Source organism: Conger conger, chromosome 10, assembly GCF_963514075.1.
Source record: "Conger conger chromosome 10, fConCon1.1, whole genome shotgun sequence".
In the NCBI taxonomy this organism is placed as follows: Eukaryota; Metazoa; Chordata; class Actinopteri; order Anguilliformes; family Congridae; genus Conger; species Conger conger.
In genome coordinates, this window is record NC_083769.1 from 6,466,173 (window position 1) to 6,480,897 (window position 14,725).

At 40.2% G+C, this 14,725-nt stretch overlaps 1 protein-coding gene across 1 annotated transcript; it reads right to left on the minus strand.

The window, feature by feature from the left end:
- Positions 1 to 773: 773 nt before the first annotated feature.
- Positions 774 to 2,306, minus strand: LOC133139476 (G0/G1 switch protein 2-like). Its single transcript, XM_061259050.1, has 2 exons — positions 2,238 to 2,306; positions 774 to 1,497 (listed from the first exon to the last, which is right to left on the minus strand). Exon 2 carries the CDS (start codon positions 1,473 to 1,475, stop codon positions 1,134 to 1,136), a length of 342 nt encoding a protein of 113 aa, XP_061115034.1. The 5' UTR covers positions 1,476 to 1,497; positions 2,238 to 2,306; the 3' UTR covers positions 774 to 1,133.
- Positions 2,307 to 14,725: the final 12,419 nt, after the last annotated feature.

A 14,725-nucleotide genomic window follows, 5' to 3' on the forward strand; every position in this document is an offset into this window, starting at 1 on the left:
CTGTTGTGTGCACAAAGTGGCATTGCTGTCACTAATTGTCAATGACGTTGGGAGTAATACAGAAATGTTTGTTGACACTTTCAAAAATACTGCACTTGATTAGACCAAATTAGCCTTACCTACAAAAAGTGAAAATAAATAAATAAATAAATAAATAAATAAATAAATAAATAAATAAATAAATAAATAAGGGTTATCCAAATACAGTCTAATCCTTCCCAGTGAGAAAAAGCTGTAGGGCTGGAAATTCAGGCAAAATCTATTAGGCGATTTTTAGCCTTGTAGTTTTTATACTGTAGCATTGGTATATAGACTACAGTTGCAGCGCCATAGCATGTAGGTTTACATTTGAGTGACATGTTATCTGAGAATCCTTATTTCAACACAAAGGGCCAAGTGCTACAACGTAAATGTTTTCTTGATGTAACGGAAATTCTCAGTTACATTTGTTCACAAAAATGTGTCACGAGGACCATTAGCGTTCGTTGCAAGGGAAATGAATAGCCTACATACGATATATATAACTTCAGAGATCAAGAAGGATAGCATACCTTTATGTTGTGGATAACTATCTTTTGGGAAGACACATGGTGTAAGATGGCTTTAACAACATACATTCTAATGGAGGACAAACTTCTGATTGAATGATGCGGTAAAACTTTTGTGTAGACATATATTAACCTATAATAATTCATTCTGATATAGTATAACTATTTTCAGATGTCTTATAATCCATATGCGTATAATGTAAAACATTGCACTGGGACAGGCTGTAAATAAAAATATGAATTTATTGCATTGCAAAAAGAAGACGCACATACTTCATGCAGGTCTGTTTTCCCTCAAAGTAAAAAAAAAGTCATCGTTCCCAGAGGAAATGTAACCTCAGTAACAGTATAGCATCTATCTGCTGCAAACCTCTCGAAGCGTCAGCTGCACGGCAGCAAGGGTTCTCTGTATTGCACTGGGCAGGTGGTCGGTTCTGCCCCCACACTGACAGCCAGCATTCAGACACGGTCCTGTGACATTTCCCCAAAGCAAGTCAGTCGCTATTTTCCCTTTATTTGACCTGTGCGTTTAAATCATAGACTGTATATTTGTATAAGCACACAGTTCTATGGCGTCAGTGGATTTTATGAAGCGTGCAGACGAGTGGCGGTGTTCCTCTGCACAGCTGTTACTCGGCTCTTGGATGCTGCTCCAGCCTCCGTGGCTGCTGGCGTCTCCGTCAGTTCGACGTCGATCTTGCGCTCCTGTAGGAGATGCTCGCGAGCCATCAGCCACGCGAACTCTTCGTCCATCGGCTCCCGCGGCGAGAAAGACTTGCAAACGGTTTCCACCAGGCCGATCACTATGCCGAAGAACGCAAGCACGGTGCCCGCCAAGTACACCTTCACCATGCCCCGGGTGGGATTCTGGCTCAACAGCTCTTTAGCGAACGGGACGATCTCCTTTATGGACTCCATTTGCTTCATGGGATTTCGAGTAGGGTTGCGCCTGTGGGGAAAAAGAAAAGCCGCGATAATAACGTTATCCTTCATTATTCTAACGATATAAAGGCCCTGCGATAATAACGTTATCCTTCATTATTCTAACGTTATAAAGGCCCTGCGATAATAACGTTATCCTTCATTATTCTAACGTTATAAAGGCCCTCTTGTGCCCATTAGCCCGACTGCATTATATGGAATATCCTAGTGATATACTTGTGCCCTGCTCGCAAGAAACACAATCTGGGTTTTCAAACAGCTGGTAGCTGGTTAACAGCTCTATACTCAACATGGTTTGACCAGCTCAAGCTATGTTTTGAAACTGGCTGGTAGCTGGTAGTCTATTCCAAGCTGGTTTTTACACCAGGGTGTAGCGGTATTCCGCTCTTACACATTCACCTAAACAATTGAAAGTAGTTTTATTTTCAGTAGCTCTCACAGTTACATCAGCTTCTGTAGGAACTATCAGTCTACCAGCTCTAGCGGCATGAACTAAATTCATTATTTTTAAGGATTTCCATGCACTCCAGTCTGGAGCTCTACAATCTTAAATATCCAGTAATCCTATTTAATTCATTTCCAACACATTACGATTAGTAGCCTATATCTGATTCTAGAACAATGCACAAGAAACAAATCTACGAAACGTTTTGCAATGAACCCTCATTACCGGAGAGAGAAACCTGACAGGAGGAAACAATTCGGTTTTGGCATTCCTTTTAAAATATTATTAATAGTAAAACTTACTTAAAGTGTTCATGAATGTCAAACGTAACTCCAAAATATATCTGGGTGCTGCCTCCAGTCTCGGATAAATGTAGTACGTGCCTCTGAATGTGTATTTTACGCGTCTCTTATTTAAAAACACATGCATACTTTGTCCACGCCCACTGCTGGAGGCGTTGTCATACATTTTCTTCTTACAGTGAAAAGTCCCGACCTGAACTGTTATTATACAGGTGAGCTGTTATGGTCCAGGCTTGTTGACATTCCAGACACGGAAGGTAGCGATTCGCTTGCATGCACCGGTCCGCAATGTAAACAATTAGAGACTTTTCGCGGTAAGAAGAACATGTATGACGGCGTAACGACAAACATAACAGAGAAAGCAGGTGCATTTCATGTCCGACTCAAAAGTATTTTGATACAAATGACATGGAGATTTTTTCCTACACCATAAAATAGGGTACTATTTTTATTTTAAATATGTATTTCAAATATGCCCATCCCTGATAACATGCAATGTAACGTAGTGTCATCCAACAGCAGTACGCAGAAATTTGGGAACCCCTGGTCAAAAAGCCTTTTACAGTTAATATCTAAGTGAACAGAAATGGTAATGACCTCTAAATGGTACAATGTTAAACATTACACATTTATTCAAATTCCAAAGCAAGATTACTTTTTATTTAATTCCTCCCAACATCTCTAGCTCAGAAATATTCTTTGGGATCCTTGCAAGTACAGCATGTTTGAGATCGCTCCACAGATTTTCAATATTATTCAAGTCTGGGGACTGTGGTGGCCATTCCAAAACCTTCATCTCTCTTTCCTGGGGGTACTTCATGGTCGATTTGAGGCATGTATTGGATCATTGTCTTGCTGGAACACCCAAACTCTCTTCAACTTAAATATCTGGACTGACTTTTAAACATCAGCCTCTAGAATTTCTTGATATTTGCTGGAATCCATTTTTCCTTCCACTCGACCCACCTTCACAGTCAGCAAGGTGTTCTCTGCAAAGGCTTCACTCTTTTTTCTTCAAAAAACATTTTAAAAAGTTGAATTTTGGTTTTGTCAGTCCAAAGCGCAAGATCGCCCTTTCTGGCCATGTAGGTCTTGTATTGTTGTCCTGTGAACAGCTATACCTGGACTCTTTTTTACAGCTCTTTTGCAGTGATGTGTGGGGTTTTCTAAGCATTTCTCACCAGGTCTCAGGCCATTCTATCTGAAATCTTTCATGGTTTTCAAGATCTTGCTTTGACTTCAACTGTTCCATCTATCTTCTATTTTCTAATAATGTTTCTGACAGTGGAAATAGGTAGTTTGAAACATTGAGAGAGTTGTAGCCTTCTCCTTCTTGGTGGAAATGAAATCCTTTGACTGTTGAGAGGAACCCATGGTTGATAACACCAGACAGAACAACCACTGCAGTTGGATACTTTAGAATGCATGGAGTTACTTCAGAATAAAAAGCCCTGGAATTCACCACTGGTTGACTCATTGTCCTAATGAGTAAACCACCTGGGTCTGGGCCTTAGTAATCATATATTTAGAAAGTTACAAAGAATAATCAGAAAAGGTTCCCAAACTTTTGCACAGGGCCCTTTTCCTTTTTATATAAAGTATAAACAGTAAAAAGTACTATTTAGAGTTCAGGTTTGCTTTGATCACATATGGATTCATTGTAACAGACATTTAAACCAGGGGTGTCCAACTTTTCCCACCCCACTGTATGTTACTTTTCGGACCCCTTAGTTTGTCTGTTTTTAAAATATAATTTATTAAAAGCAAAGCATGAGAAACATTAAAGCATTCTGTCCATTAGCGGCCTGATGAATCAGTTTGTGTGTAACTTCAAGACATGCCAAGTAAGTCAAAGGCCACGGAACTTCCACATCCACACAATTTCCTGGCAAGGCAGACGCAAACTCAACGAACTTAGCTTCAGTGGGTAAGCCCTCTTTTGTAATAATTACAAATCAAAGCACACACCTTCCTTCCTTCCGCCCAAGCAAAATGCGGTGGGATATTGCCCATTAACCCGGCTACAATGTTAGGAATATCCAAGGGCTATGCTACTGTCCTCTGTATACATTTTCTACGAATATTGTCAGCCCAAATTGATATTAGAAACCTGTACACCACCTTGCTGTGCCAAGTAAAAAATTATCTGCACTCAAAGCTGTCACGCACCACTCTGTCTCTAGAGTTTCCAGAGAATGGTGTGAAAAACAAAACAAAAAACATCCAGTGAGCAGCAGTTCTGCAGACAGAAACACGTTGTTAACGTGAGAGGTCAGAGGAGAATGGCCAGACTGGTCGAAGCTGACAGGAAGGTGACAGTAAGGCAAGTAACCACACATTACAATAGTGATATGCAGAAGAGCACGTCTGAACACACAACGCGGATAGGCTACAGCAGCAGAAGACCAATAAGTCTAATAAAAAAAAAAGTCTAATGAATACCTCATAAAGTGTTCACTGAGTGCACTTGCTGAAAAACATTGACAAAAATCTCATAGAACAGTGTGTTCATCGTGGCCGAACAAATGGATCGTGTTTTAAAAAAATTTAACTATGCTTAATCCCTCCCTGAACTTCGTCCCGCTGAGACTGACAGTACGCACAATTGTCAAATCGTGCTACTGTGGGTGAGTATAGCACAGTTCGTTTTGCCAGAACGTCAATAGTCTGTTCGACTTCAGGACGGGTAATCAGGTAATTGACTTCGTCACGACTTGATTCACAAAGATGTTTGTTTTGTAGACAAAGACACACCTTTCACACCTCATTGTAGCACCGAGTTCCCCTTTCACCCATTTCCGTAACTCACGTAGGCCTAGAGATGACACATCACGGTCAGGCTACGTGCGAATTGAACAATCGTCAACAGTTGTTTATATTGTCCTAAGAACTGCATAATTGTTGCGCAACAGTGCGCGATTAGAAACAAGCAATCAACCAGTCATTCACGCACGTTTTGTACGGCGCTTTGGACAAAAGCGTCTGCTAAATAAAATAGTATTCCTAATGTAATGTAATTCTATGTTACATTCCAGACGTCTCTGTGTATCCTTTATTCAAAACAAAGCACGAGAAACATTAGACCATTATGTCCAACGGTCTGATGAATCAGTTTGTGCGTAATTTGAAGACATGCCAAGTAACTTAAAGGCCACGTAACTCGCCCACATCCGCGCAATTTCCCGACAAGGCAGACGCAAACTCAGTGAACTTAGCGTCTGGGGATAAACTCTCTTTTGTAATAATTACAAATCGAAGCACGCGCCTTCCTTGTGCTCGTTCGCCCAAGCGAAATGCGGAACCAGTAGGGTAAGTGTGGGATATTCCCTATTAGCCCTACTGCAATACTAGGAATATCCTCTATGTCCTCTATATTCATGTTCTACTAATATTGTCAGCCAAAATTGACATAGAAAAAACCTTGATGTGCCAAGTAAAAAATAATCTGCACTCAAAGCTGTCCCATATGAGGCTTGACTGCACAGCCATGAAGTCACAAACCCAAAGCCCATGACCATTTAATAATAACATTTTATCAATCAAATTGCATCACCACAAACTGATGGCTTCTTGAAATGTAGTGTAAATGCTCAACATGGAATTAAAATATTTTCAACACGTCAAATCAACTGTATTTATACCATTGTGCATACATCTAGTTCAGTGTGTAATGTCTGTGGATGCTGTGTGATATGCAGAAATGTGTAGCAGGTCTTGTATTTCAGGACTCACCTAGACCCCCATCATGATCTACTGGTGGGTACCCAACCGGCAGTTTGAACCAGTTCTCTAACCACTACACCAAAGCAAAGGAAATGTAAATATTGCAGCACTACAGCAGAACCCTCTGCTTCAGACAGTGGGTCAGTTATGGCTTTGTTAAAGTTATGTGTTATTGGCTGGTATGAAGCAGGGAACTGTTTCAACCTGCTTTCATACTGCACATGCAACATTTTGGTGCTAAAGTAGCCTAGGCTACTTCTCATCTCACTCTTATAAACAAAGGTATAGTTGAGAGCTAGAGTTTTTTTTTTTTTCATTTTATAATAAATAATAAATTATAATTTGTTCTTTCGCTGATGCTTTTATCCAAAGCGATTTCCAGTTGATTACAGCTGGTCTAGCTGGGTATGAGCTGGTCAACCAGCATGACCAAGCTGGTCATAAAGCTGGTCTAGCTGGGTATGAGCTGGTCAACCACCATGGCCAAACTGGTCTAGCTAAACCATGTTCAGCTGGTCTAAACTGGTCTAAATTATTTCTCTCTCAGAAATTGAGACCTGCGTCTGATAATGGAAGCAGAGGTAATGTATAGCTCTGCGTCCCTGCTTGCTTGCACATCCTGGGCAACATGAGCAAATCCTGTTGCAAGGTTATGACAGGCATCGTCTTAATCTAACAGGTTTGTCATTTTGACTTGAGTGACTGCTTAGCCACAGAGTGATACTTGAAATAGAACTGTAATCAAGCATTAGAACTCGTAGCAGTGGAATACAATTATTTTATCACTGCTGTTAACCAATCAGATTGCAAGATTTGTTCTGCCCGTGGTAGGACAAATCTCGCAATCTGATTGGTTCATGGCAGTGAACGAAAGTTCTAGACGGGAGAAAGCAGAGCAGCGCTTCTCTAAATAGTCAAATGAGCAGACCTCCTGCACCTGCACCTGCTTGTTCTTGTAACGACATTGTTATGCTTCTGTGATAAAATGTCTATATACCTTGGCCTGTTGTGAGTTATTGCTTAAATACCCTCTGTATCATTGCGCTTTACATGGAGGAACCCAATGTCTCTTCTCTCACTGCAAGCAAACAAGTTAATCACTGTGCAAATATTCAGGTAAATATTGCTGATTTGGCTAAATAAATACAACATGCTAAATACACCACTGAGCAATGCTATGCAAATGTGTTTTATATGATACTGGAACTCAAACATGCCACAGATTTTAACCAATAGTCATGAGTATCTGTGCCTGCATTACATCCAATCAATAGGGAGCATAAACCAATCAGGTTAAATTACTTGTGTATATATAGATATGGATAATATGGTTGGGAGGCGGTGCTTGTAACCAAAACATTGTTTTATCTTTTGTTAAACTGTAAGCCCAGTTTAGCTAAAAATAAAATTTAAAGGTCAAAAGAATAAGGAAGGATAAACATTGACCACCATAAAATTCAATACAACACACAGTACAATACAAAACAGCCATAAAACGGAACGGGTTTTAATTATTTACAGGCCACATTACTGATAAAAGCAAAAACAGATTATTATGGTTTGTTTATTAACTTTAATAACAAATCTGTTAGAATAGCACGTGGAATGCTGAGGTCTATTTGGATATTTTATCAGTATTGTTTTGGTTAATTAATATCGATTGATAAAAGCACACCCTTGAAGGTTGAGGATGGCACACACACAGGCTCACACACAAACAAAACAAACAGGCACACACACACAAACAAAACAAACAGGCACACACACACAGGCACACACACAAACAAAATAAACAGGCACACACACACAGGCACACACACAAACAAAACAAACAGGCACACACACAGGCACACACACAAACAAAACAAACAGGCACACATGATCTGTCTGTATTTCAAAGATTCATATTTGACATATGTACGAATGTATTTGCTGTGAATTCTAATGAAGTGAATATGTTTGTCCTCTGTAAATGTATATGTGAAGGATCATTTTTGAGGAAGAATTAACAGATCATTTGTCTTCCATTTATTCGTTCCGATGGTTTGTATGTGAGTTTTCCTGAATCAAGAATAGTGACTAGGAAGCTGTTCCAGGTATCAGTGTTTCTGAGCTGAGTCAAGCAGTTCCTGCATCATTTTACTACTTTGCTTACTTGCTTTATCTGCTGCAGGTTAGTGCATCTTGGTTATCTGGTATTAATGAAATGGTTTATACAAGTTACATGTTCATGCAAGGAATCAAATGTACTCTTTCAGAGTAAAATGTACTATCACGGTTAATTTGACACTGAACACCTTACTGTGTGCTTGTGCTGACATAAATGGAGATTTTTATTTGGGGTGATGGAAATATTTTCTTTTAGCAGAAAAGCCTGTGGTTCAGCTGCACAGACACAGACAGCGTGATGTTGCCCTCTGTACTGACTACCCCAGGGAGGTGCTAGAGAGACGGGCTGATTGGCCAAATTGTCTGGACCTAATGTCAGTCACAGGAGGCCTGATATTGCAATCTTTCCCTCTCTCGCTCCTTCTCTCTCCCTCACTCTCTCTTTCTCTCTCTTTTAACAGTTAATAGCAGAAACACAAAAATATACCCAGTACCCAACAATGACAGTACCCAACAATGACAAATACAAAATATGAAACAATGCTAATTCCATAATGACATTTCTGCATTCTGTAACAACCCACAAACAATTCTAGATAGATTGTCTACTTCTGTCTGAATAAGAAAAGCAGCTTCTTTTGGACTTACACAATGATGGTCTGACTCTAATCCTCTCATCGAAGCTGTTTTCAGTGCACAGTTACACAACACTATTTGATAAATTTAAAATAATAGTGCTTTATGCAGTACCCTATATCTCCTGCGTGATACTATTTTGCTGATTGGCTCTAATTCACTGAAATACTTTGCAGTGCCAAATGAATATGTGAGTAACCTTAAACATCACATCAAATATCACTGAACGTGTTTTGTACCAAGAATGCAGACGGGTCAAAGCTGACAGGAATGTGACAGTAGCATAAATAACCACACATTACAACAGTGGTATGCAGAAGAGCATCTCTGAACACACAACGCATTAAAGTGGATAGGCTACAGCAGCAGAAGACTTAATAAGTCAAAAAAATAAATACATAATAAAGTGCTCACTGAGGGTATAACAAATCAATGAAAACTAATCAGAAAGTAAAAATCCTATGAGATTTGTGAAACTGCTTATTTAGTGCCTGTGTGAGGTAAAAGTAAAGATTCCATGAGGAGATAGCTAGCATAAATAAAATAAATGATCTGAGTAGATGTTCTTGTTGGTATGAAATGATCCACGGATGCTTTTGTTGCTTGATATGCACCCGTAGTAAACGGACTAACTGTATACACACATGGCGAGGGCACACAGTCGGGGTGTTTGAGGGGGCTGAAGTCCGGTAGAAACTGTCCACGCACATGCCCTGTGGCACGGACTTCAGGCTACTAGGCTCGGTGCCAATTTGTGAAATCTGTTGCAAAATAAGACGACTGAAATGTCTGGGCCAAAATGAGGTTGACTCAGGCCACAGGGGAGGTCATGGTGGAACTGTCCCAAAAGGTCATTACTCAGAACTGCACCCTGTGGAGTACGTTTGTACACATGTCAAATATGAATCTTTAAAATGCAGAGGAGACAGACCCTGCATGTGTGTGTGTGTGTGTGTGTGCGTGTGCGTGTGCGTGTGCGTGTGCGTGAGTGTGCGTGTGCGTGTGCGTGAGTGTGTGCGTGTGCGTGAGTGTGCGTGTGCGTGTGTGTGAGTGTGTGTGTGTGTGTGTGTGTGTGTGTGTGTATATGCATGCATGCATGTGCCATCCCCAACCTTCAGGTCTTCTATCAATTGATATTAATTAACCGAAACAGTATTGATAAAATATCCAACCTCAGCTTTCCAAGTGATATTCTAACAGCTTTATTTTAAGTTTATAACAAAGCTTAACATCAACACTTAAGCCTGAGGTGAACCATGAATTTGCAATGATGCCCATCTTTGGGATGCTGGCAGCCATGGCATTATCCCAAAGCAATATTTACTCCAAATTCCAGGTAAAAATCCTTTCCAAACTTGAAAGTGTATATACCATGTATACCATATAAGTCACCACATATACTGTCAGTGCTCCATAACTCAGCTAATAAGTAAACCATAAACCATATCCAGTGTTTGAAAATGGGAGAAAAAAAAATTGAGATATACAATACTGTGCAAAAGTCTTAGGCACCTGTATAACATTCTGTAACGATACGATTCTTTCAAAAATAATACAATGAAAGGTCCTAAATAAAAGTAATATACATTTGACATTACATTTTTTTAAATTTGACAGAATAGTTAAAAACTGAATCAAATCAATATTTTTGTGACCACCCTTCGTCATTAAAACTGCATCACTTCTCTTAGATAGCCAACGCTGTCCTGCAGTTCTATAAGACAATCAGCAGGGAGGTTGTTCCAAGCATGTTGGAGAACTTGCCACAGTTCTTCTGCAGACTTTGGTTGCTTCTGACCTCTTATGTAAAAAGTAGTCAATTGCTTACAGTAATATGTTACTTTTTAAAATTAAATACAAATTCTGTAAACAAACAAACTCTGTAAAATTAAATGTTTTGGAAAATGAATATTCGGAAATATCAAATGTGTTTTTATACTAACATACACTAAAAATAAACATATATATACAGATAATAAAGTCTAGGGTGCTAAGATTTTTTTAGATCTGTGCAATACTAACCACACAAAACAAAATAAACTTCAGCCACCACCATAATGCATGTGAAAGATCAGAATTCAGTCAGCAGTATATTTATTTACTGAGGGCCATGGCCTACGTGCGTCTGTCTGTCCCCTCGCCAGTGCTCTGTCTGTCTGTCTGTCCAGCTGGCTCTGTCCTGCCCTGCAGACCTCTTGTTTTTTTCACTGTGCACCCAGACCCAGAGTGTCCGCCTGGCACCCAGCCCTGGAAAACAGCATGTTACACTCGCTGAGCACTTTATTAGGTATTCATTTTACCCATTTTCTTTTCTTCTGCTGCTGTAGCCTATCCACTTAGAGGTTTGACATGTTGTGTGTTCAAAGATGCTCTTCTGCATACAACTGTTTGTAATGTGTGGTTATTTGCATTACTGTCACCTTCAGAAAATCCTTAATTCCCTGCCTTTTCCCTGCCTATATCTTATAGAGTCCTACATGGACTATATGGGAGCATTTAAATGCATTCTTTTGATAATGTAAAGGCTGTCTTTCTTTCAAAATCCAAACATCGATCCACCTGTTTAACACTCATGTGCACATTAATAAGAGCAACTCAGCACAACATGCTTGCATTAGAGTTCATCTGGGTTAGTTAAAATGCATTGTTTGACCTCCAAACTTGCATAGAATCTTGTTGACATACTGTGGCAAAATAGGGCCTGCTCTATTAAATTAAGATAATTTAATAACAGAAAAGATTTGCCTGCAGTTTAAAAAAAAGAAAGAATTTTGGCTGCTGCTTTTAGTGTGCAATGAATTAATCTTGCTACATTTCTGCAACACTGATTTGAATTGAAGGTCATTTGGCCATAAATCATGAGAAGGTTCTCGCTCAAACATTTCCATATTGGAGGGTGTTGATTGGGTCCTCAGAAGTATGCAGCTGATCACATGACCAGCCTGTTGTACATCACACTCTCAAGGCTAACCTTTCATGGCAAGGTATTTATTCCACAGAACAAAAAACGGCTAGGTGGAGATACCCTGTCATTATGATGTCATTTTATTGTCAGTAAACCAAAATGTCTCAAAGGTTTCAGCAGTTGTACGTCAAAATGTCTCAAAGGTTTAAGTAGTTGTACATCCATTCAAAATCAAAGTCCAGTATCACCTGATCTTAGGTAAGTGCAACAGCTGCCTTAATACTCACCCTCCAACGAGCTTTGAACTTATCTTGAGCTCCTTGGTGCTTGAAATGAGTCATGTATTTCGGTGCATTAGTCTTCAACAATCATTGTGTCTGCTTTGGTAATATCATGCCTGTATGAAACATCAGCTGACTTCCTCTTCCTGTGAGTAACAGTCGTTAATCCTGTTGCACAGTAAAGGTGTGATCCCCAACTGTGAGCAAAATATACAGTATAACTGCAGCTGAACCTAGAACCATCATCATAGCTGTACACATTTAATAGATTATCGGTGAGGCAATTCATTATGCAAATACTCAGTTGTCATAGCAGCATATATGTGCATATATTTGCATAATTAATTGACAATACGCCTTGAACCTCATTAGTTTGGGTTTCTGGATCTTGACGGATCTTTTTAGTACAAGCACACAGTGATTGTTGTTTCAGTGGGCTCTATTTCAGTTTTTTGCGCAAACTTACTGCAGATTACCCATGCAATATGCCAGTGCAAATATACACTTACCGTACACTCATTGTGAATTTTATGTCACAATTCCTGCTGTATTTTCTGCACACCTGCCCAGTAGAATCAGCGTGTGGCTGATGCAAGATGGCTATAACATTACAGTGCCAGTACCTAGGTAGATGACACACTGCTGGTTTACTGCTTTCAAATATTGTGCAATAAAACACTACAGGTGGATTAGGACCAAAGAGAGAGAGGTGGTTATACAAAATTCTGAAACCTTGAACTTTCCTCTAGTTTTTGAACCTTGGGTTCAATTTCAGACTCTTTCCAAATGCACCCTAAACAAAACAAATGATGCTGATGCTATATATGAATGCTATTACCTATGTTTTGTATAGGCTGTCTGGAACAAGAAGAGCCCACATACAAACTTTTCTTACCAGTGTCATTAATCCTGTTGCACAGTAAAGGCATGATCCCCAACCGTAAAATATACAGTATAACTTCAGCTGAACCTAGAACCGGCTAGTGGTCTAGTATTGAAGTAACAACTGAGTTGCATTTTAGCTAATGACATTATGTTGATGGGAGAAATGGGTTAAAATGTATTTATTGAATTACCATGTTGATAAAAAAAGTTTAAAAACCACTTTTCTGTCAATGCGTTTCAGCATCACCAACTTTCGTGAGGTTGTTTCTAGCTGTACACATGTAATAGATTATCAATGAGGCAATTAATTATGCAAATACTCAGTTGTCATGGCAGCCTGCAAACAAATGTTTGCATTTATTTGCATGATTAATTGACATTGTGCCTTCAACCTCATTAGTTTGGGTTTCTGAATCTTGACGGATCTTTTTAGTACAAGCACACAGTGATTGTTGTCTCAGTGGGCCCTCTTTCAGTTTTTTTTTTGTTACTGCTATTTTTGCTTTGTAATACTGTTGAATAATTCCATTCATGTATAGAAAAACAGGTCTGCCTTGTTTCCTGTTTTAGTTTTAGGCATTGGACTTTGCTCAATCTCAATAGCCTGATCCTTAAATAATCTGTATAGCAAAACTGTGTAACGAAATCCAGCTCTTATGATATACCATCACACACTTACAAAAGAGTGAGTCAATGACTGTGTTGTTGCATGTGGGTCATGGTCCAAGTTTATGATTATAAAATTAGGTCCCAATACATAACGAGCCATTATGAGAACCATATGAGAGCCAACAACTTTCAGTCTAAAGGCCCGGACACACCAAACCGACGGTCGGCCGGCGGACGTCGGTGGCGCCCTGTCGGTCGAGTCTTTCTGGTGTGTCCCGCACGCCGACACTCCGTCGGCGGACCGTCGTTGCGGTGTGTTCGGCACAGCCGACATTAACGACGCGTATCGACGCGAGCCGATCGTCGGTTTGGTGTGTCCGGGCCTTAATATATCGCAGACTTTGACGTACGTCGTTGTTACGAGATAATAAACGTTATTTGCTTCACCTGTGAGTGGTAATAATGTGTTGGCTCATCGGTGTAAATTGAGTACACTTGATTAGAAAGTGGGCGGCACAGATGGTGCAGTGGGTAGCACTGCCGCCTCACAGCAAGGAGGTCCTGGGTTCGAATCCCGGTTGGCTGGGGCCTCCCTGTGTGGAATCTGCATGTTCTTCCTGTGTCTGCCTGGGTTTCCTCTGGGTACTCTGGTTTCCTCCCACAGTCCAAAGACATGCAGGTTAGGCTGATTGGAGAGTCTAAATTGCCCGTAGGTATGTAGGTATGTAGGTATGAGTGTATGAGTGTATGAGTGTGTGAGTGTGTGAGTGAATGGTGTGTGTGCCCTGCGATGGACTGGCGACCTGTCCAGGGTGTATTCCTGCCTTTCACCCAATGTATGCTGGGATAGGCTGCAACCCTGTTCAGGATAAGCGGGTTAGGATAATGAATGAATGAATGAATGAATGAATGAATAATTAGAAAGTTGTTTAGTAGGCAAAATTGTCTCTAAATGTAGTGTGGCTGTGCTCAATTCAAACAGCCTCCTCAATTCAATTAAAGTCAATTAAACATACGGCAGACTGGCCAATATGTTCTCCACACTATGTTTCAACAGTACCGGTAAGTTCAGCCTGGTAATATGAGCCCCAGCCTTTTTGGACTGTGATTGGACCAAAAGATGGCTCTTACACTGCCTCTCTGTGGGACCTCCTAAAAAGTATGGTTTACTTCCTGAAAAGTGTACAGTCAGCAGTAGACAGTACATATTGTGAGGACACGGTAGTTAGCAGGCTGTTGACTCCTGTACTTTAGCGCCACCCTGAGGCCACCCAGTGACAATTATGGAGAAATGATAACGGGAGGGAAGGCCGTGTTTGCAGATTTTTCCTCTGTCGGTG

What these genes read in the sequence shown, in the direction of transcription:
- LOC133139476 (XM_061259050.1), bottom strand. Translation starts at nt 1,475, where the DNA reads ATGAAGCAAATGGAGTCCATAAAGGAGATCGTCCCGTTCGCTAAAGAG.